Below are 23,452 nucleotides of genomic sequence, written 5' to 3'. Positions count from 1 at the left end.
AACACCTGATCAATCATAAAAGAAATCATTTTTTAAAAAATTAACTTCCCAGGGGTCCCACAGCCACGTGCCGTATTCTCACGCTACCTGGCTCTACTTCATCTCCTGATCAATTTCTCGCGCGAAATTACAGCAAAACATCTCTCTCTCTCGATCTACCACAGAGAATCCAATGGAAGGAAGCAGCGCGCTCTGTCGGGTGTCGACTCGATTTGGTTTGCTCGCTTGCAAACAAAGGGATTTAAAAAAGTGGCAACGGCTAGCTCTCCACTTGGGGGCACGTTTGGGAATATAAAACATTCCGAGGGCAAATTAGGAAGGAAGAAAGTATAAAAATTACACGACGGAGAGACACCGGAAAGAATCGTCTTTATCTCAAGTAATTCCAGGAACTTGACTGGACATAGCCGGTCAATTACCTGCTCTGGTTGGTTTCTACCGGTCACCCGGTATATAAATGCTCTCGACTCTTTCACTCTCTCACTCTCCCTCTCTTTCTCTCGCTCGCGTCTTTTTACTTCTTCTCCGCTTGCTTCTCGCATCTCTTAATCCCTAGATCGAGTATTTCTCTCACTCTTGCTTTTGTTGAAGTCTGTATTTTAGTGATCCATTTTTGCTGGTTTTGTTAGCTGGATTGGGAGGATTTCGCTGCGAGTTTCAGCGGTTCCAGCTTATTTTAGAGGGGGGGGGGGGATTATTAGGGTAAACGAGGGGTTTTGCAGGGAGAATGGCAGCCTTTTCACATCGAGAGTTGAAAATGGACACTTTGAGATGGATGTTTTGAGGTGGAAAGCTTCGTTTTTGGCAATGCAGTACAGAATCTCTGGGTTTCTATGTTATTTGAAGCTGGTTTATATGACAAGGAAGTGTCTCAGTGGCTTGAATTAGCCCTAGGTTTTGGTCAAAGCTCGAGGAGTTTTGTGGTTTTGGTGTGAATGTATTTTTTGGAGCTCTGGTTAAGTAGATTTGAAGTAACAGTGGATAATGGAGTTCTCAGAGGCGTTGATTGAACTCTAGATTCAGTCGTTCAGAGGAGATGCAGAAGTGGCGGTTTCTGTGTTCTGTGAGGCTGGAGTGGGGTTTTTGTTTGTTGAATTTGAGTGCTAGATGGTGAGTGGTGATTTATAGCATTTAAATTAGACCCAAATCTGTCAAAAGTGGAGAAATCCGGGGATTTTCAAAGTGAAAAGCTGAGATCTGAGGAGAATCGAGGAGTTCGTTCCATGTCGGGAGCTCCTAGAGTCAGGTCGATTAACGTAGCAGATTCGGAGGCACGGCCGGTCCTTGGACCGGCTGGAAACAAGACAAGGTCGTTGGTTACTCGGAAACCCGCTTCCAAGCCTTTGAGGAAGGTAGAGAAAACTCCGGAGGCTGTAGATGAGGAGAAGAAAGCTCCGTCATCTCCTGTTGCTGCTTCTCCACCTAAGCTCCAACCTGTCAGCGTTCCTTCAATTTTGAGGAGGCATGAGTTCTTGCATTCTAACTTGTCGCTCAATGCATCTTGCTCGTCTGACGCTTCTTCCGATTCGGTGTACAGTAGAGCTTCTACTGGAAGGTTAATTAGAACAAGAAGTACGCCAAGCCGGAGGAAGTATTCTATTTCAAGGCCAGAAAAGGTTGTCCCTGATAGTGCTTCAGATTCTTCACCTGACAGTATAGAAACCAAGAAGAGATGTGCTTGGGTGACACCAAACACGGGTATGTACTTGGTTCTCAGTTTCAAGGTTTTTCTAAGATTTCTTTTTCATTTGCAACTTTCTACTTTTGTTTTGTGCAGCTCATCTAAGTTTTGTTAATCTGATATGATATTTATTCAGAGGTACAAGGTTCGAGTTAAAGTTACCCTTCGTGGGCACTGATGAAAGACTTTTAGGGGAGCAGTAGTGGATTTAGCTTATTTTGACTCCATTAATCACAATTATTCTTTCTAGAAAAGCAAGAAACCCAATTAAAGAAAAGGAATGAATTTTGTGTAGGCCTGTTCTTTGGCATTTGTGCAATTTAGAAACTTCTGAGTTGGGTCAGGTGTCTGAACTGTTCTAAAACATCAACACATCAAAATAATTTTTTTGATAGGCTCAAATAAAAATTTACCTTGGCAAACCCATACATGTTACTGCTACTTATTTAATAGACTATATAAAATATATCATTACTTACGTTATTAAGATGATCTAGTTTAGCAATCCTTCACCGTTATGTTGGATTAGATTTCAAGTTTTTGAAATCTTAATACTAATAGCTTCTTGAATTGAAAATGCTGGATACTAGACCTACTAAGAACCGGTGTTTTAAAAAAACAAGGGCCTTTTTTACGCCTGATGCACACACCTTTTTGAGGCAAGGGGCAAATTTTCCAGAATTTTCAAAAGAAAGTAAAAGAAATGCAAAATAAAAAGAGAAATTGCAAAAAGAAATATTAAAAATAATATTAACTAAAGTTGAATACTTAAATATAAAATGTATTCAAAGTAAAATGCGTATAACATGGAAGAATGTGAAGCTTCTAATCCCTTTATTTCTTTCTTAATCACATAACTCTAGTTCTACAAGTTGCTTTTTACCAAGCTCCTCGAGGCAAGCCCAAACAAGCCCATGTTAGAGTCTAATTCTTAATCCGTACATAAAAATGTTTTTATAATTTTAATAAATTCCTTACCTTTTAAAAATTGACTTAAATTAAGGAGAACAAATGAGCAATATTATCAAAAAAGGGGGTTGAGGCACAAGGTGCATCAACCACAAAATGGCTTGGAAGAATGAATGAACAATAGCATGGTTTCTGCACCCCAGCTACCATGCTTAAAAACATAAAAAAGTACAAAAAATAGCAAAGGTGCACACCTGGGCTGAGGCGTAAGGCAGCACAAGGACTTCAGGTTCAACTGGACTGCATATTTATCATGTCTCTATCCATCAATTATTAGTTCAGGACTTCAGGTTCATCTGATGACTTATCAGTTCTGTCCTTGCATCATTTCACTTTTATGATTAATAGTTATCTAGTTGCAACTTGGTATTCTGTAAGATGGTACTCTAGTTTTTAATAACATCAAACTCAACTAAAAGAAGCCCAATAACAACTATTTACAGTTGTCTACATGAACCCTGTTCTTGCTAGACCATCTATCTAGGGTTGTATCCTCTATTAAAACGTGGGTACTGATTTCTTGTCCCAGTCCTTTAAAAAATGCCCTTCTTGATCTTCCATCTCCTGATTCTGAACCCCCCAACATGAATCATGTCACTCTTTCTTATTGGTGCAGTAGGTGAAATGAATCATGCCACCCTTTCTAGCCCTTAATTAATGTGTGGCTTCAGGTTAGTGTTGTTTATCTTGCATTAGTGTGTCATGGAAAGGTACTAAGGGCCATTACCCAATGTTAGTCCTAACCATCCCTTTTTTGCGTACATTTCCCTTATGTTCTTAGGTACTCATTGGACTACCAAAATTTGGGCCAGTGGGAATTGAAACAGCAGGAAGGCAGAAAAAACTGTGGGTCCAAGAAGGTGGAAGCAACCATATTTCTGATTTATCCATTGTTTTCTTGCATGATGTGTCTATTAAAATAATATCCTTATGGATATATAAGTAGAAATTTTTGGCCTTCAACATCTCTTTTCGTACCAGGAACTAGGGACTCCAAACTTTAATTAATATCATCTGTTTTTACTTGTTTATGATTTGATAGTTTTGTACATTCCTTCTGTAATGTATCTCCCATAAATATTTGTTAGATGGTACACAAGGGACTAAAAACATCAGCCTTTCTTATGCCACCCTTTCATCATCTTGTCAGTATTTCAATACACAAGGTGTAGAGCAATTCTAGTTTCATGGGAATCATGAGTGCCACAGAGACCTTTAAATGACAAAAGGACAAGGTATACAAAGTGCAGATGCATTTAGTTATGGAGGGGCATGCACATTTTCCTTTTTGTGATTTAAGGCCTCTGGTACTTAACTGCTTACCTCTGTGACACTAGTGTTTGTCTAAACACGTAATATTCATTTTCTTTTTTCAAATAGTATGGAACATGAATGCTTGGAGCATCAAACTATTGATTCCAGACAACACATTGGTGAGTTGTTTTTGGATTAAGTTAGCAATTACTTATAACCAAGTTATATAAGTTACAAGCTAAAAAACATTTCAAATATTGAAGATGGGACAAATCTTAATAAGCCACAGTACCACACTAGGAGGATTTTGGCTTGCAAAGCGGATAAATATGGTGTTAATTTTGTTTGTTTTGTTTCTGTGTATGTGTGTATGTGTGTATGTTTTTGTTTTTTTACACAAGGAGAGGGAGGGGGAGTTAGAAGAGGGATATGTTATCTTGCTTATGTTTTTAATCAAATCAAATAAAGTCCTAAATGCTGCTTTTCACCTTTCACCAAATTGCTATTTTTCTTAGCAGCACATCCAATTTTAAAACTGCAAGAATTTCTACATTTTGGGCATTCTTTTTTCACCATGGAATGATGGAGCTACTTTAGAAGTGGAAGCAACATTCAAATGGGTAAAAAGAACATCAAATAGTCTGTCCGATGCTCTAGCAAGGCAAGGGGTTCATAGGGAACAATTGATTTGGGCCAATCTGTAATTGGGTTTGAGCATAAGACATTGGGAGCTGGAATTCTGTCCAGCATGGATATGTAACATCAAAATTCTAATTTAATCAGTTAATGAAACCTTTGTTGATAAAAGAAGTTACTTCAGAAATTCCCTGTTCCAATATTCTATAATAAATAGTATGCAATTTTTTATGAGTAATTAATAGTATGCAATTTTCTTTTGATGAGTAATAATTAGTATGCAATTCTTTTTAGTGTGGGTTTATGAGTATTATTGTGCTTTGAAGGTTGAACTAAACCTCTACTAGACTTTTTGATCAGGAAAGACATGAATCGAAGACAATACAATGTTCCAGGTCTAGTCTGAGCATAGGGTGTTGCTCACTACAAACTGTAACATTTATGCTAATGATTTGAAGACACATTGTTGTTCTGGGAATCACATGGGTGCTTTTCTTGTATGGATATCCAGTTCATACTTCAGAAGTTGTGGTCACATGTAGTTCAATACTTCAATCTGTTTGGTCAAAATTAGCTGTCAAAACGTTGGTCCTTAAGATTATAATAGCCTGCCAGCATCACTATGAGGCTATTTTAAACCTCTACTGTAAGTTTATGGACTTTATGTCTAAATGTTAGTTAACCTGGTGATCATGGGTTTTCCATCCATGACTTGGATGTTGATAATGTATTTTGTATTTTTTCCAAATGGTGAATTTTTGTCTAAGGTCCAACCCTTCTGGCCGTATGACGACAAGTTCAGCATGTACTGGTAATACGTCACAATAAAAATATCCTGAGCAAAGACACTAGTTTCATCTTCTTTTAGTGGTAACTACTAGATTTACATCTAATGATCATCATGACAGCCTGCAGAAGTTCCATTATCAGCAAAACCTGACATGTTTTTTTTAATTCTCAAAGAACTTCAGTACCATATTTTCTTTGTAGTTTTTTTTTTTTTTTGCAGCCATTTCTCTAACCAATCAATCTAAAATTTTTCTCTGCCTAATGGTTTTCATTTTCTGTAACAGATCCTTGCTATGCTGCTTTTCATGATGAAGAATGGGGAGTTCCAGTCCACGATGACAAGTACATCATAAGAACCTTCTTTTCCTTTCCCTTTTCCAGTGCCAACTGGTTCTCTAACCCCATGACAGAAACTGCCATTAACTAGGATTCTTAGGTTGCTTGATGTTCTTGACAATGTGCAGGAAACTATTTGAGTTGCTTGTCCTATCTGGTGCTTTGGCTGAACTTACATGGCCTACCATCCTGAGCAAAAGGCACATTTTTAGGTACTGAATTACATGCTGATGGAAACTTTTTAACACTCAATAATTTGATCAATGGGCTGATCTGATCTTCTGCGTCATCTGCCAAATGGTCTTTTAACCAGCCAAAAGATTGGTAGATGAAGTGGTGGCATCTTGATTTTGCACATTTTGCTGGATGGCCAGGTGGGCCATCTAATTTCCATACCTTGCTTGTATTTTCCCCTCCTGACATATGCATGTATGCAGGGAAGTTTTTTCAGATTTCGACCCAGTTGCTGTCTCGAAATTGAATGAGAAGAAGATAACAGCACCGGGAAGTACTGCCAGTTCATTATTGTCAGAGTTAAAGCTGCGTGCCATCATTGAGAATGCACGCCAAATATGCAAGGTAGATCCCCTTCTGTTTTGCACTACTTATCCTCAGAATCCATAATTAAGGACTTATTTTTGTTTGATTTATTTTTCAAGAAATTCTATGATGATGGACTGATGGTGATATTCACTGTTTGACATAACACCATATGTAGTTCAACATCAACCATTCAGCTCTTTTAGATGAATGTAAGCCAGTTTTGCTTGATATGCACATAGCAGTCTAAAAGGTGGCCTTTGTTATCAAGCAATGTTTTATTAGAAAAATGGCATTCCTCTTGCATATTAACTAGCCGTTCATCTATGTAGAAGAAAAAAATAGGGGAGTGTTTGTGTCAAAATGTTCCTCAGGAATCCCTGGAGTGTAAGAATCTGACACATGTCCTACATGGATGTTTCATCCACCTAAGAGAGTCCATGCAACATGATGTAAACATGTAATTAGGTAGAACAAAACAGTTTCTGTGAGGTGGGGCTATCTTATATATATTTTTTTGAAGCCATGGATATCTTGTGTATTTCCTTTCCTAATCAAGTCAATAAGATATAATCGGGATCTTCTATTATTGCCAAGTAAGAAGTTGTTAAATTGTGGTCCTGAGTCCTGATCAGCCATGAGCACATGACACACGAATGATCTAGATAGGCTAAACAGCAAGTCTTCCGTATTTGAAGCCCTACCCAAGTATTTCTCATCTGTCAATAGTTTTCCCCTCTTCTTGCTATCACTGTCATCAAAACTAAAATGTTGAATTTTCTCATGCAGGTCATTGATGAGTTTGGGTCGTTTGACAACTACATCTGGAGCTTTGTAAATCACAAGCCTATAATTAGCAAGTTCCGATATCCCCGACAAGTTCCAGTGAAAATCCCGAAAGCAGATGTGATAAGCAAAGACCTGGTGAGGAGGGGTTTTCGGAGCGTGGGGCCGACTGTCGTCTACTCGTTCATGCAAGTTGCAGGAATAACAAACGACCATCTCATCAATTGCTTCAGATTCCAAGTGTGTATGGACACACCAACAGTTAGCGAAGGGGATGATAAACTCAGAATTGGGAAAGCGGAAGAGACACCAACAGGTAGCAAGGGCACAGCCGAAGAGAAGAAGACCGAGGACATGATAAAATCAGAATTGGGAAAGGCCATGGATAAGTTGAATGTCTCGGAATGAACACTCAAGGCTACTCATTAAGAGGTAGTTGGTGTTGGGCTACTCATTCATGAGGGGTGTATGGTGGTTTTGTGTATAAAGAAATTATGAATTCTTCTATGCATAGATCTTGCTTTGTAGATTATAAAAAGAGAATTTGGTTATCCAGTGTTGTCTGGGTACGTCGGTGGAAGGTTTTCAGCCGTGAGAGTGGAGGTGAAGCCCAATGAATTGATGGATGGATGTACACTTTTCTTTGTACAGTGAAGCTGTGAAAGGTTACCAACCCATAGTTCACATTAGAAGTTAAAAACCTAATCCAATCTCGGCCGGGCGAGGTTTTCCTTGTCCTCAACTCTCCTCAGTCCTTAGGGAGCAGGAAAAAGGATTTTCTGTCCTTGGGTCTGTTCATCCGATGCATGACCTCACAATGACAGATGGGTGCTAATAATGGACAGGAGGGACCATCTGACGACCGTTTACCCCATTTACAGGTTTCCAACAGCTTTTATTATTCTCTTCTCATCACTCTTGGAATGAGGGGCCCAAGGTTTTTCTTTCTGTCCTCTTCCTCGTAGAGGACATGGTTATGCTTATGCCATTTGGTAATGGCAGAAGGCTTAATTGGTTGAACTGAATTATTTATCAATTTGTCTTTAGTGAATAATTTAATTAAGACGGGAATCCTTAATTTCTGACTTGTTAGGTCAGCCCAAGCTCAGAATTGTTAGGTCCAAAGTACAGTTGGGTAGGTGTGAGTTTCACAATTCACAGGTTGGCATAATGATGATATTTGATATTTTGAATTTTTCTGAATATTATTATTTGTATTGTGTGGTTGTTTATCTAATAAAAGATAAATTGATGGGTAACTTAGCTCAGTTAATTCAGCAGTTACTGTAAAAAAGTGGTAACATGAAAATTAAGAAGGATTTGCCGAGTTTATGTTTGACCGAATTTCGTCCTTTTCCATGTCGAGTGACATGTTAATATATCTTCCGTGGGTAACCTGTATGCAGTATTTTACCTAGGTTCAAGGGGTTACAACCAGTCGAGAGAAGAGACCTTATCAACCAGTCAAGATAAGAGACCTTATTGCCCTTCGATACATGTATAGGTATGGTTGACAAATTAAGATATGTATGAATTTATTAGGGTTTTATTTTACAAGTGTATCAATACCATTAAATCTGATTACAAGATTCAAAGTATCGAATATCGATACATCCAAGAAGGCGTAATGTATCAAGGTCAACGATACGCTTTATATGATTTTGGTTGTTTCATATAATGGCTTATGACCTATCATGTCAACTGACAAGAGGTCAGAAAAAGAATAGTTTTGTTTGATCAAAACTCTGATATAGGTATCGAAAGTATCAAATATCAATGCTTTGAATCAGTGATGGCTATAAATGAGGTATTTACCTATAATATATATATATATATATTTTGATAATTGATGTGAAGTTTAATACACTCTGAAAAGAATATATATTTTAATTTTTTGATAAATGTGTGCCAAGAAAAGATGTCTAACTGTTAAAACCTAAAGCCAACTAAACAAATAAATCAAGCATGGTATAGTTGTAGACTTGCCTTACAATTTAACAAAGTTCAAATCCTAAGAGTTAATTAGGAATGATGCCTTAAATCTTTTTAACGGCATACACTTGGGAAACATTTAGTATGGTAGGAAAAAAGGGGAAGATTTAATATGCCTTAAATCTTTTTAACGTTGTACTTTGTGCCTAGTGTCACTTTGGTTCAAATGCGACAATAATATTCAAACTTTCAAAAGGTGACAATCTATACCGGTCATCAACTCTCTGTTAACTAACCATTAAGTGACTTTTGAAAAAGATACAAATGCCCTTCGAGTGTCATTTAATTTTCTTTATCAACCATCTAAATATTGATAAAAAAATAACAGTCTCAAATCCTTGCCTCTTCCATTCAAGAAAGTTGGGATCATGTTTGAGTGGACATTCTAGTGACCCCAACTTTCTTAAATAGAAGAGGCAAGGATTTTAGACTTAATTTTATGTCAATGTTTGGATAGTTGATAAAGAAAATTAGATGAATCTCGAAGGGCATTTATATCTTTTGCAAATACCCCTTAACGACTAATTAACAATTAATTAACGGTAGGTACTAGATTGTCATGTTTTAAAAGTTCGGATACCGAATTATTGCATTTTAAAGTTAGAGGACCAAAATGACACTAAACTCAAAATATAAGATACTAATCGGAAATTTTTCCAAAAAATAAAATGCATGGATAGATTAGGGCAGGCCTCCTAAACTAAGCCAGAATGATTTGGGGTGCAAATTCTCCACAAGCCCCCACCCACCACGCCTCACCCTGCCTTTCTTTCCCTCGTACAGAGATCGAGGGAAGTTTTTTCTCTATCTCTATTTATAAGTTTAACTGTTTATTTTAATATTTTTTTGACATTTGAAATGAATTTACAAAATTACAAGCCTTGGTGCATCTTGTCCCGTACAAGCATATACAGAACCCGATTTGTGGTATACTAAAAACTTCACACTTAATGCATCCTCCTATCTGACAAGAATAACAGAGCTTGCTTTTTGACCTGCAAATTGCAATGTAAAGAATGGTGTTCATCATGCAGATGCAACAAGTCAAAACATTTGCAGATCAACGTTAAGTAACTGAGCTATTATTAATTTGAACCTGTTCTTATCTTAGGGTACTGGAAAACAATCCTATAAATGTCTTGCTGCTTTTAGCCTGATCCAAACAAGCTAAGAGGATGTACAAGACTGGATATACATAACTGCTTACAGAAATACCACAGTGAAAACAAAGGCGGCACACATGGGAGAGGGGGAAGGGGGAGCCAAAATTTCATCAAACCCAAGTTCTTTAAGTAGACTTGGCTGCATAAAGAAAGCACATGACTTTGCTCACTTCATTATCTGGCTTCAGTAGGGCTTCAATTCAATTCCAATGCTCAAGAGAGTCCGGGCTGATTCCAATGCCTTCTCACCCCCGAGTTCTAATGCCTTCTCACCGGCCAAATCACTATCGATGTCCATTGACCATTGGGTTGAAGCTCTTCGATTTGGTAATGTTTCGGCCTTCTTTATTTGTGCATTATTCATGGCCGCTGCAGCAGCAATTAGAAGGGCAGCACTTGGTGGGCCATGACGCTTCTTTGGAACTGGCATGTCGTGGTCATGTTTTCCCTCGTATGTAATTATGACAGCACTTGTGTCATCTGTGGATCTCTCTACATGCTTCCGGACAGGACAGCCAGCAGATGTGCATTTGTAGTAGCTCCTGAAAGTTTACCACAGTGAAGAATCAGGATGAAATAGAAGAATGTTAAAGAGTGATACCATCAATCTTATATCAAAACATGGACGTTTAAGCTTCTAAATCAGTTTCTTTACAAATCACCTTCTGTAATAAGCAAAGTAGAGCTTGCTCAGATCTTCACATATGCCAAGATTTTGTCAAAATGTTTTAAAGAAAATGGGATAAATAAATAAATGATGCAGGGATAGTCCATAGCAAAAGAATATGGATCCCAAATGGCCAAAAAAAAAACTAAAATTTATTTAGTTCCAGTTCATATTTTGTGTCTCATGAGTTGGCCTCAGTCAATCATATTTCTCCCCCTTGGTCAAAAACCCACACAAAAGTGAGGACCACTTTCAGGTGAAAGGTAAAACTGCTATTTTATTTCATCAAGTATGCCAAAGTGCCAAACAGGGGTTCATCAAACACAATGCAAAAAAAAAAAAAAAAAAAAAAAAAAGAGGAAAAAAAAGAAAAAACCCTTCAATCTATCTTATTTTAGATTGATGACAGCAATTTCTTGAGTGGTAGAAGCAAGTTATTTAACCAAGAATTATTCTTTTGAAATCATTAAGAAAATCTTAGTAATTTAAAGCGTTCTGTCTTGGAGATGGTTTATTTTACTTTTTTCATGGAAAAGGAAGAGTTCCACATGGAAACTTGCTAACACTGACAGAACCAAGGTTCAAAATTTCGACACAACATGCCTTATATCGGTTGAGTGCCTTCTTAAGGTGCATACTCATCTATTCAAAGTTCAAGCAATCCATGTTACATATAAGGTGCAGCGTCTGGATCCGTGCACCCAATAGATCTAAGAAATGGATTCTGTGAATAGTTGAGTGCCTCAGGCACCTTTGGCTGATCATTTGACTTTTCTAATTTCTTATCCAGTGGCAATTTTATAATTTCAGGTGAATCTAATTTTGATCAATTTGACTTTTCTAAAAGTTCCTTTTAGTATATTAAAATAATATGGCTTAAGGTGCTTGTGTGGAACTTTAAATTTTGAAAAGTTGAAGATAAATCATGTCTTTTTTTTCAACCTATTTTTCAAGGATCAAAATTTACCTACTCTTTCACCAAAAAAAAAAAAAAAAACTACCTACTTTCATAATTTTTGTATCATCATATAGGTTATTGGGCTATCCATCCAATGAGACCAAGATCTTGTAAATTTGACATAGTTTGAGATAGTGATAGGGTTGTCTTCCATTTATTTATTTTTGGTCTATATTGGAGTTACTTTTAGTTTGTTTAGTTGTAGCAGGATTAGTTTTTAAGAATCTAATTCTTATCTGAGTGTATATATGGCTTACCTAATACCTATGGTTTGTCTTGGTCTTGAAGCAGTTAATACTTAGGAGTTGTTTATGTCAGTTTTCATCCAAACTAGAGTTGATGAAGGAAGATCAGACACCTTATGCTGAGCCTATAGAGTCTATGTTGCTGAATTTTTAGAGTTGATTTGATGAATGAAAATTATTATTAGTAAATTTTGGTTGTGGGAACTTGCTTAAGTGCCTTATTTTTTATTCCCTCTCATTCTCTTCTTGAAGTACAATCTCTTCCTTCACTTTATCTTCTTTATTTTCATTCTATATTTCAAATTTGAAATCCCTCTCTTTTCTCCTTTCTTTTCCCTATACCAAACCAAGATTCTTTCTTTATCCACTGCATACACCATATTAGGACTTTTCTCCCCTTCTTGTCCTATATAAGTATGGCTATATAAATTGTGAAATCAGATTATATTCATACTTCTAGTAATTCGTATTTGAGAAAGGAACAAATTCATACAGGTTACAACTTTAATATAGTACAATCTTGTTTGAGGTTTTATAATCAGCTTATCAACACCTCAACCTAGGTTCCTGAAGGATGCAAGCATTTGATGCCTTGCCAGCTTCGAAAGCAGCGTTGAGCTGTATGATTTCTGACATTTTAACTTGGAGATGAAATAGTAAATCATCTTCCTTTTTATTCCCCTTCTCTTGTTAACCTTGTCTTCATCCCAAGAGACTCAGAAATCATGGCCATCAGTTTGATTCATAACTTCAATACTTGCAAAAGAAAGATCATTCTCCTTTTCTGTAATTTATACAGAGCATTCCATTAGAGAAGTCATTTTTACTCTTGCAACCACTTATTCTTTCCAGAGTTTCTGTGCAATGCAACAAGACTCATAATTTTAGATATAAAAAATGGCATCTCACAGTGAGAACTATTAACATGGCATAGTAGATTGGTAGGATCAAATTAGGACAAGCATCATATGCAGACCCAACAATGGCATTAAATGGCTAGACTTGAGAAGGTGTAAACCGAAAATGTGAAACATGAAATGAAGCCATGTATATTATAAAAATACATACTAGAAAATTACCTTAAGCAAGAATAATGTGATGACAGCTGCTACACATTACACTGGAAACTAGCACTCTCAGATCTTCATAAAATAGGGACCAAAACCATAACCAAACCACTGGAGTACATAGGCAATTACCTTGGGTAAGGATTTCCCTTCACCATTTTCTGCCCATATTTGCGCCACCGGTAGCCATCACCTGAGATCCCCACATCACTAGCTGCTTGTACAACAATCTTAGGCTCTTTAACTGTTTTAAAAAGTGGAGCCGAGTATTCTGTATCGCTATCCTTGATCCTGCTTGTGACACAAAAGAAAGGGAGAACGTAAAGACAATGCCATGTAGAGAACAAAATTGGGGTGACCAAATCTCTTGAAATAACTTACCTTCGTTTAGCATCTGGTTCATCTATATGTTCTTCCTCAGTCTTAAGGCCAGCTCCTCCATCAGAAGCACTTGATATGGGTCGTTTCTTTTCAGGGGTTGACAATGTTACCTCTCTAAGTTCTTTTTTAGGTGTAGATGGATCTGACTCAAGTTTTCTGACTGGAAGATCTATGGTCTCACTGTCTTCATCAGGCTCAACAGCTGATGCAGATTTTCGTGCTTTGGTGCATCTAATTTTTCTAGGTGGATCATGGTTATGGCGACCTTTGTAAATAATCTCGGTCACATGGCCAGAATGATCACAACACTCAACCTTCTTCTTAGCATGGCAATCAGAATATGTGCATCTGTAATAGCTTCGAGAACTCTCAGTACTCTTCACCTGCTTCTGCCCATACTTTCGCCAGTTGTAGCCATCATTAGAAGGTGCCTTCATAACCACATGAGTTGATTTAGCTTTCTGATCAGAGGACTTCTGCTTGTCCAATTCTGGTGTACAAACATCAGTATCCTTTGGTACTGGTGAGACTTTTTGTTCTTGTGGAGTTGAACTTGGTTCAGATGGCATGGATTGCGTAAGAGAAGTTGATGACAACTCTGAAGAAGAAGATGGAAACCCAGCCTGAAGCTGCTTTTGAACCTGAGCTTGAGCAGCTTGAGCTGTTACACTTGCCAAGGCTTCTTGATGGGACATCCCAAATTGCCCCTAAAAGAGAAGAAAAGTAAATATGGAATACACTACCACTACCAATCACAATACAAAAGAAGATGCCAGTTTTCTTGCATGCTTGGTAAATCTGGAATTATGACTTTCCATAAGCTTGAGATATATGGTATTTAACAATCGTAACCACAAAATATCTAAAGCACTCAACCTAGTGCACATGAATAAACAAATATAGATATTTCAGAACCTTATTCATATGTGATCCATTCCCATTCAAACTGAAGGATGGGGAGGCATTATGGGGCAAGAGATGAGAAGAAACCAGAGAGGATTTCTAATATCCATTTCTGCAGTTAAACAAAAAGCCCAAGGAGGATAGACTGATGAAATATAAAGAGAGATATGAAGATGAAGAAAAGATGTTCTATAAAGGAAAGAATGCTATAGTTTCTTCAGACAAGGGCTTCATGGCCAGTGTTTTAAAAGCACAAGGCACAAAAATAATAACAATACTAATAATAAAAGGTCCGAGAGGCATTTTGAGCCTGAGGCACAATGTGCAAGGCACAAAATTTTTGAAAATTCAAAAAATAAATCAAGAAAACATTAAAAATAGTATTAATTAAAAAAATGCAAACTTTAATTTTAAACTAAATGTTTTAAAAGGCTTATGAGCTCAAATTAAAACACATAAGCATAACATATAAAACATATTCAAGAATATCATACTTTCAATTTCTTTATTTCTTTCCCAATTGCATTGTTTCATATAGCTAATGTGATGTTAAACATCTTTCATCCTAATTCTACCAACCACCTTTGTATCAAGCCCCTTGAGGCAAGCCCAAACAAGTCCATGTTAGGGTCTTAAATTCTTAATCCCTCTACAAAAAAAAAAAATGATTTTATGATTTTAATTATCTTTAAAAAATGTCTTGCATTAAGAAGAATAAATGAACATTACCAAGAGCCCTCGGCCTAGCCACAGTTCTTCAAAAAGTGAACACCACAGCTGAGGCACGAAGAGCACCAGATGCACACCTTTTCAAAGGGTTTTCTCCTAGGCCTAGGCAAGGTGCAGACCTTGAAATATGTGCCTTGCCTCTGCACCTTGCTGCACCTGAGGCATGCTTCACTGCTTATGGCTCTGCATTTCAAATATTGGTTTTAAATTTCAACATTTTAAACTTAAACTTGCCTGATATGAGGTATTTATTCTAGCAATGTGGCAGTTTTTTTATTACCCCCCCCCCAAATTAATAGAGGATAGCAAAAGGAACTTGTGGGCAGTTTTTTTTAAAAAATGCAAGGTGCAAGAAAAGTGCAAGGGACTTCTAGCATCCAGCATGCAAGGCACAAGGCAAGGCATGTGCCTTTCCAAAGCAAGGTGCACATTTTTGTAAAAAGAAAGAATTAAAAAACAATAATAAATAAAAATTGAAAACTTGACTTAAGAAATTAAATGTTTTTAAAACCTATTGGCTCAAATTACCTACAAAGCATATTCAAAGTGAAAATGTTGAAGTGAAAGAAAACATATGTGGATCGTACCAACATGCTTCAATCACTCAACAATTCAAGCATGTGAAAATTTCAATATGTTTATTTATCTCCCAGTTGCATTACTTCAAGTAACTAGTGTGATGTTAAACATCTTGGATTCCAAATCCTAGGAGATCGACCCTCTACTTTTGTAAAGGGCCCTTGAAGTAAGCCCAAACAAGTCCATGAGGGGGTTTTGCCATTTGGAGTAGCATCTCCAACCTGAATTTTTGGTCCATACATATAAGGGGGTTGGTTTTGTGATTTTAATTTAGTTGCAGCTCGTTATTTTTAGGATTAAGAATCAGATATTAGTTAAACTGTTGTTGATTCATCTATGGAAACTTTGCTATTTGAGATCCTACTTGCAAGTATCATGGCTTCAGGTATTCAAAAGTTCTTTATTTTTATTTATTTTAAGTATTAATAGAGTATTACTAGTGTACAACAGCAATAAAAGATAGTTTAGAAATTGATAAGCCACTACAAAGATGGCTCATTGGAGCCTTGGAGGAGAGTGCAAATCAGCAGTGCTACAAGCAGTCCTTCAAGGTCTAAAATTCTGCAAGAACCTTAGCCTGTATAAATTAGAGGTTGATGGGGACTCTGAGAGTGTGATCAACTGAATGAAAAGTAGATCAAAGGGCACATGGCAGCACATATACACTCTAAAACAGGCTGTAAATCTTGCAAGAGGGTTGGGAATAACGTCATCATGGACACATAGGGTAACAAACAATGTTGCTGACTCTTTGGCTAGATAAGAGGTATACAGGGAAAATGTGTACTGGGGGGCTATGTCGTTGTTACTTTAGGCATCTCCAAAGGGGAAAAGGTTTGGTACTGATGCTGTTAGCCTAGTTCTTTGTAAGTTTCTGTAAGTATCTTCATTACTTCCCAATAAAGAGCAAAGTTCCTTTGAAAAAAAGTAAAATAAATAAAGCATTATAAGGGTGTAAAGCACATTATAACTTATAAAAGCATAACAAAAAAAGAATATTTAAAAAAGGAACACACCAGGTGTCCACCAGGCATCAGGCATGTGCGCTTTGAAAGGGGCTGTGCCTAGGTTCAGGCTAGGGACATCCATCAAAATGCGCCTCACTTGTACAGTTAGGTGTGCCTAAAGATAGCCTGTTAAAAGCAAGGTTCAAAATATCAATACAGGGCGATATGCATATCGGCCTGTATCAGTAATGTTTTCTTTGTTTTTTTTTCCGAATATGGTTCAGAGGGGCCGGTTTAAGGCTGGTCTACCCCCTGAATCACTCACTGACCCGAAACACCCCCTGTAGAGGTGTATCGGGAAGGCCCCGAAATGATACGTATCGGCCGATATGGCCCGATATGTAACGAAATTTCAAACCTTGGTTAAAAGACTGTTTGTGAGACCATTTTGGACCCCAAACCAATTTTCCATGTGGAAGATTCCTTAGTTGTTTAGCCAAATATATTTGACACATGGTGATTTTATTAGGAAAAGAGGATCAGCCACCAAAATACAATTTGGCATAGTTAATTAGCCAGAACCATGGTCAAGAAATACATCAGTAAATCTGCATTAAATCCCCCCCCCCCAATTCAAGAGGTCTTCACATGTATCTCTTAAGTGATCAAAAGAACACCCAAGGAACTCTTTCAGAATAAGACACTGCATGTCCACAATTCTCCCAAATAATTCATCAGCTAGCTAAGCTACCATGTGGAAGATCCTAGGACATAAAGACCTCATCACCAGACAACTTGTCTAGAAAACATGTTAATACATATAAACATGGAGATGAGGAAGCAAAGAAATTTAAAGGCAAAGAATGGGCTGTTGGACAAGGGTGAGAGAAGGAGAAGAGTGACATTAAGAAAGGAGTGGGAGGAGGTGATAAGAAGAGAACAAATTTTTGGGCAAAGATTAAGAGTCATTGAAAGGGGACAATAATTCTAGGTTCTTCCACAGTTATGCTACAAGGAGACGTAGGAAAAAACTTCATCTCAAAGCTAAGGTGGGTCAAAGAGAAGTGGAGGATCTTGAGGAGATTGATGGGACTATCGCAAACTATTTTAAAGAGTTGTATTAAAAGGAAGACACTAGGAATATTAAATTAAGTAATTTGGAATATCCGGTGCTCCCGGAATCGAATAGGAGCTGGCTTGAGAGAGATTTTGAGGAGCAAAGGTGATGGTGGTGATTTGCAGTACGGATGGAGATTAAGCCCCTAAGCCAGAAGGGTTTCCATTGTTTTTCTTTTAGACTTGTTGATACATCATCAAGCGAGACTTAAAGGAGGTTTTCAAGGACTTCTATCAATCAGGCAATCGGCCATTATGAACAAAAGCAACATCTCAACATTTATTTGTTTAATTCCCAAGCAAGAAGGTATCTTGAAGACAAAGGACTTTAGAACTATTAGCTTGGTTGGAAGTGTGCACAAAATTGTGGCAATGATCTTGTTGGGGAGATTGAAGGAAGTCTTAAGAGAAGTTACCTCTCCCAAGTCCCAACCAATTTGCTTTTGTGAAGGGAAGACAAATTGTTGACAGCATCTTAATAGCAAATGAATGTGTTGAAGAGAAGAGACAGAAAGGCAACTCAGGGGTGGTCATCAAACTTGACCTTGAAAAGGAGTATGATAAAATGGATTAAAATTGTCTTTTGAGGGTGTTGAACCAGTTGGGCTTTTGTAGAAAGTGGGTATGCTGGATAAGAGGGTGCATAAGTTCTACATGGTTTTCGGTGACAATAAATGGAGAGACAAAAGGGTATTTTAATGCAAATAGAGAATTCAAGCAAGGGTGTCCTCTTTGCTCTTCACTCTGGTATCATAAATTTTCAATTAGCTAATTGAGAAGGCTAAAAGGTTGGAGTTGGCAAAAGGCTTGGAGAGAGATGCAGTCCATATCTCACACCTGCAATTTACAGATGATATTATCAAGCCAACCAATTGTAGGCCCCTCCTAGATAGAATCTCCTTAGTCAGACATCTGTCCAGCATCAAAACTCATAATAAATTTAATTTTGAGGGACTGGCATCTGTTTTTACCAACAAAAAAAAAATAGGCATATGTTTGAAGGGAAAACAGGCACCATTGCTATCCCTGAGTCTTGCGGCCAAGGATTTAACAGAGAAGAGGTCATCCCCACTCCATTTCCACCTCCACTCATCCTCCCGGTTCCATCTACAGACTAATCTTTGAGAAGCTGAAATAGGACCAGCACCCCATCCAACTCCCAGTCATGGAAACTTCTAAACTCTGGTACCCCAAGTGACATTGCTTCCCAGGATCTCAAAGCTAGAGAGTTCTTGAACTAAATGGTTGTTACTTTGTGTTGGATTCCTAGGAATCTAAATTCAATTACTGATATCTTAGCTAAATCTGGTGCTCATAGAAGTTGTTTTATAGTGATAACTTGCAGCCTGTGTAGCCTTTATGGCCTTCTCACTGTTTCTTTCTGTTGTACATCATCTCATGTACTTCTTTGCATCTAATGAAAGTTCAATTAACCTTTCTCAAAAAAGGAAACGGCTATTTGAATTTCTATATTGGAGTCCTCTAGATTTAGGGGCTACTTAGATTTTTTTTATAAGCAACCTGGTAAGAATTATTTTTGAGGATTGTTATTTTAGAAGTTGAGACAGCTCGGGATTTCGAGTCCACAATTCAGCTTTTTTTGGATGAGTCCCTAGTTCTATTTTCAGTTGAACTGTCTACTTTGTGTTAGCAGATAGGAAAGTTAGAAGTTCAAGAACAAAGTAATCAATTGCAGTTGAAATTTGCAATCCTCTAGAAATAGTAGGGTAACATGAGCTTAAGCTCATGTTAATCATTGGCATTTCTATTTGTTAATTTTTGTGTTTCCATATGTTGAATTGCACAGATTTTATTCCCTTTTTCATGCATCCATTATTGTACAAAAATACCACTGCTGTTCCTCAATCAATGTTTCATGTTCCCCAATAGCCATATTTGGATGCCTTTTGCTTAAGATCTAGAAGCCATATAACACCCGTTTTGCAGCTCTGCAGCTCCAAATTCAAGAGTCCATTGGGTGATGAGAAACAGTTCATTGAGGTCAATAGTTGACAGTAATTAACATTCATAGACTAAACTGTGAATGTGGATCCATTACTTGGTATAATGGTAAAATCTCAGGTGGACAAGTGTTAAAATGTGGGTTCAGGTCTGAGAGCAGCCACTTCGCACCAAAAAAATAATAAAATAAAATGCCAAAGCTAGGTCTACATTCAGTTCACCCCACCCAAGACTCCAGATGGGTGGGACCAACATAGGGTAATGGCCTTTTTTTCGAGAAAGGGTAATGGCCTTTTTAGACTAAATTGTGAATGTAGTGAAACCAGACAAAACAAGTTGAGAAGTTAAACCAAGAAAGATTCCTACCCTAAAGTAAATTCCAGACTTAACTCATGTCTTCTTTAACAGATCATGACCACCATACCAGTCTGAAGACAATTTCCTGATATTTTTAACCAGGTTAAGCAAGTAATGAGAAACTGCTCAGTCATTTCTTGTCAATCACAATTCCATCCCTCGATTGAGCTTAGACCACCATTTCATACTGAGATGAAACATGAAACTAACCAGAAAAGAAAGAGAACTTTAATGAATGATAAAAAAAAAACACGCAATGGAACCTCATCCACAGCATTTTTAAGGATAAAAAAAAAAAAAAAAATCTAGAACAGGAGATGAACTAAACATTTAAATAGTGGCTTTATGCATGATTCTCCCAGATCATTAGTGCGCAGCCAGAATAAGGAGACAACCCAGCCTACAAATAAAACCGATAAGGTATTTCAGAAGCATGAGTCACTCATATCATATCTCCGGAAGCTCAAATCTCACTAAACAGACTCATGAGAGTAAACAGTCAACCATCCCAAACAAAGGGAAAATCATAACTCAATCAAACAACTTTACCATGTTTCTCATGAAATAATACATCAGCCCGAAACCAATATCCTTCTTATCAATAAGCTCTACGCCATCTATTAGCCCAAAACTCTCTAGATTGCAACAACGCATACCCAATTCAAACGAATATCAGATTAGATGAATAAAAAACTTAACTTTACCAACTCATGCAGATAGACTGAAAACGCATACTAGCAGTTTAACATAAGAAAAACCATCCAATTAAAACGGTAAATGCCACTTCAGTTCTCAATAGAATAACTTAACAACTGATAATTCACAAGAAATGTTCACAACCTTGAATCCTGCTGGGTCCAGCGACACTGGTGAGCAGACCATCGGAAACCCTGAGGAATCGACATGGACAGTAGAAATCATCGGTTTGACATCCAATCCATCAGAGAAAGCCGCCGTGGAATTCGCCACCGGAGACGCCATCGCACCGGCGAGTAGTTGGGAGAAAGTACGACAATCAGGGTCATGATCGTTCTTAGACGATCGAATCGATGGCGGTACAACTAGGGTTTCTGACTGAGAACTCTGGTCTCGTAACTCCGCTTCCAGCGAAGAACGATCGGGTACAGACACAGTAAGAGAAGACTCCTGTAACTTGGGAAGAGGCTTCTCTTCTTCTGACTCCTCACCTTCCTCTTCGTCTTCTTCTGACTCTTCTTCTGACTCTTCAATTTGCTCTACTTCCTCTGTCACTCTCTCTTCTTTCGGAGCCTTCAGGCCCTGATCATCCGCCATGAAAGCTTTGCGATTTGCAGAGAACAAAACGGGTTTCGGACGGTTTTCGATGTCCGAAACGGGTTTCGTGCATGTAAATCGGTTTTCGTCCTTCGTCTCGGCTTCGATAGAAGAGATGAAGAGGTTTTTAAAGGAGGCAAGAGAAGGCATTTTCTTTGACTGATATTGACCAGGTGATTTTGGCTGTATCTGACGCTGTTACCTTTTCCGTTACTTCTACGCTAGGATCACCGCTCATTAAGATGACGTCTCCTCTAACGGCGTTGTTAGCCGTCTGTTGCAGGCTTTGATTCAGACACAGAGAGTAGTGTGAGAAGAACCTTTGAATGATTTAGATCTTTTAGAAATAGAAAATAAAAATTTTTAAATGGAAAACTTATTAATAAGAAATATTTTAATTAAAATTTACCTTATTTTATATAAATACCATTAATATTAAAAATTAGATCTTAATTATTAGGTCCCGTTTAGTGCATCTTTCCATGTAGACTGTCAGCATTTTAGAAGCTGCTTCTTTGGGAAAATATCTTTTCGCCTAAAGATCGCACCCTGAAATACACGAGAAGCTTGATTCAAGTTTATTTCGGAAAGCAAGAAATGGACTTCTCTCTTTAATTTTTTATTTGCCAAAGTCTCGTCTTTGCACGAAAAGACATACCTCCAATAAATCGATCTTTAGACTGCCAAGATCATTATATAAAAATTCACTATGTCTTTTGGCCATCAAATATTCTAAAAGATCTATCAAAAAAGACTTGCCAAACGGCATACCTAGTTCTAATCTTTTTTGGATTAATCTGTTTTTTTTTTTTTTAAATTTATTCCTACATCAAATGAATTAATAGGATATAATCCAACCACAATAAAAATATAATTTATTTCTATTAATATGAATTGCTTTTCTTGTCGTGAGTTTCAAAACCATTGATTTGGAAACAGATTTGTTCTTAAAACAAAAGCATAAAAGCACTTCTTGCCTTCTTGATTTTGTGTGTGTGTGTTTTTTTTTTTTTTTTTTTTTTGAAAACTGAGAGGGAAAGTATTATTAAATTTCTGATTTAAATAAGGAAGTTTTTCATTTGATAATTAATAACATGTTTCATATATCTCATATCATATCTGTGTTCCTTTTTTTTTTTGTTTCAAAAAACATTGTTTTTATGATTTAAAAAATGTGGATTGTTTAAATCAAAACCGATCGACTTATTTTTACTTCTCAAAACAATAACATAATTCAACATTTTTTTTGCTGATGTGGCAACTAAAAAGATGAAAACAAAAACATTTATTTATAATATTGTAGAAACCCCCTTAAATAGGTAAGAAAATAGAATAATTAATTATGGAATATTAAGGCATGGACATTTTTAACCTAGTGCTTTGTCGGCAATTTGACTACAGTGAGCCGGTGCGGACTATTTTTTTTTCTAGCTTGGTTGCTTCCATATTTACAAATTTGCAATTATACTTATGAAATAAAAGAATTTACTCTGTTGGATAAATATTATACTACTTTGCTAATTGTTACTTATGCGGACTTTAGTTGGTTAATTTGTTTGCCATGTGAACTTTTACTTGCACCGGTGCAAATGGATAGATAGAGGTGCAAATAGGTTACGTAAATTCCAGATTTTAGATTTAATTTTGTTTGTTTGTGACTTTGTGAGAAGTAAAATAGAACATAAAATGAAAAAAAAATACCCACTTTTTTTTCTGGGAAAAAAATCCCCACTTTATATGAAAGAGGACAGAAATAGGAGCGTTATTTTTATAGAAGCAATGTAGGAAGCAAGATGATGTGACATGACAATTAAGATAAAGTGGGACAAAAAGTAATATAGGAAGGTGGTGCAAATTTTACATCAATTTTTGGGATGTAAAATTTGCACTAGCAATGACTGAAAATGAGACAAAAAATACAAATTTTCTATTAGGTAGAAGTGAGTATCATAGTTACAAATAAACATGCAAAGTTGAACCGAATGCAAAATTAATATTCAGTTAAAATTTAAAATGCAAGCAAATATAGGGTAAGATCTCCAATAGATGTGCAAAATTGGATTAGTACAAAAAGCAAATGATTGGTCAAAACTACAGTACAG

General features: G+C 37.0%; 2 protein-coding genes across 3 annotated transcripts; one reads left to right on the top strand and one right to left on the bottom strand.

Moving 5' to 3' along the window:
* The first annotated feature begins 482 nt into the window (after positions 1–482).
* LOC104610746 (uncharacterized) lies at positions 483–7,542 on the top strand. The gene is made up of 5 exons (XM_010277519.3): positions 483–1,698; positions 5,614–5,671; positions 5,794–5,877; positions 6,103–6,244; positions 6,995–7,542. The coding sequence occupies exons 1-5, from the start codon at positions 1,224–1,226 to the stop codon at positions 7,397–7,399; spliced, it is 1,164 nt and encodes a 387-aa protein (XP_010275821.1). The 5' UTR covers positions 483–1,223; the 3' UTR covers positions 7,400–7,542.
* A 2,493-nt stretch (positions 7,543–10,035) lies between these two features.
* On the bottom strand, positions 10,036–21,515 carry LOC104610745 (putative WRKY transcription factor 32). Of its 2 annotated transcripts, none has more exons than XR_016079821.1 (4): positions 20,898–21,515; positions 13,465–14,171; positions 13,096–13,374; positions 10,036–10,688 (listed from the first exon to the last, which is right to left on the bottom strand). XR_016079821.1 is itself a non-coding variant. In XM_010277517.2 (4 exons), the coding sequence occupies exons 1-4, from the start codon at positions 21,498–21,500 to the stop codon at positions 10,331–10,333; spliced, it is 1,827 nt and encodes a 608-aa protein (XP_010275819.2). In that variant the 5' UTR covers positions 21,501–21,515; the 3' UTR covers positions 10,036–10,330. The 2 variants fall into 2 exon arrangements, 1 of the variants encoding a protein (XP_010275819.2); XM_010277517.2 differs by having other exon boundaries at positions 13,216–13,374.
* Positions 21,516–23,452: the final 1,937 nt, after the last annotated feature.

The sequence above is a fragment of the Nelumbo nucifera genome, chromosome 8, assembly GCF_055504915.1.
Source record: "Nelumbo nucifera cultivar China Antique chromosome 8, China Antique-T2T, whole genome shotgun sequence".
Taxonomy (NCBI): domain Eukaryota; kingdom Viridiplantae; phylum Streptophyta; class Magnoliopsida; order Proteales; family Nelumbonaceae; genus Nelumbo; species Nelumbo nucifera.
This window is presented reverse-complemented; position numbering and strand designations above follow the sequence as displayed.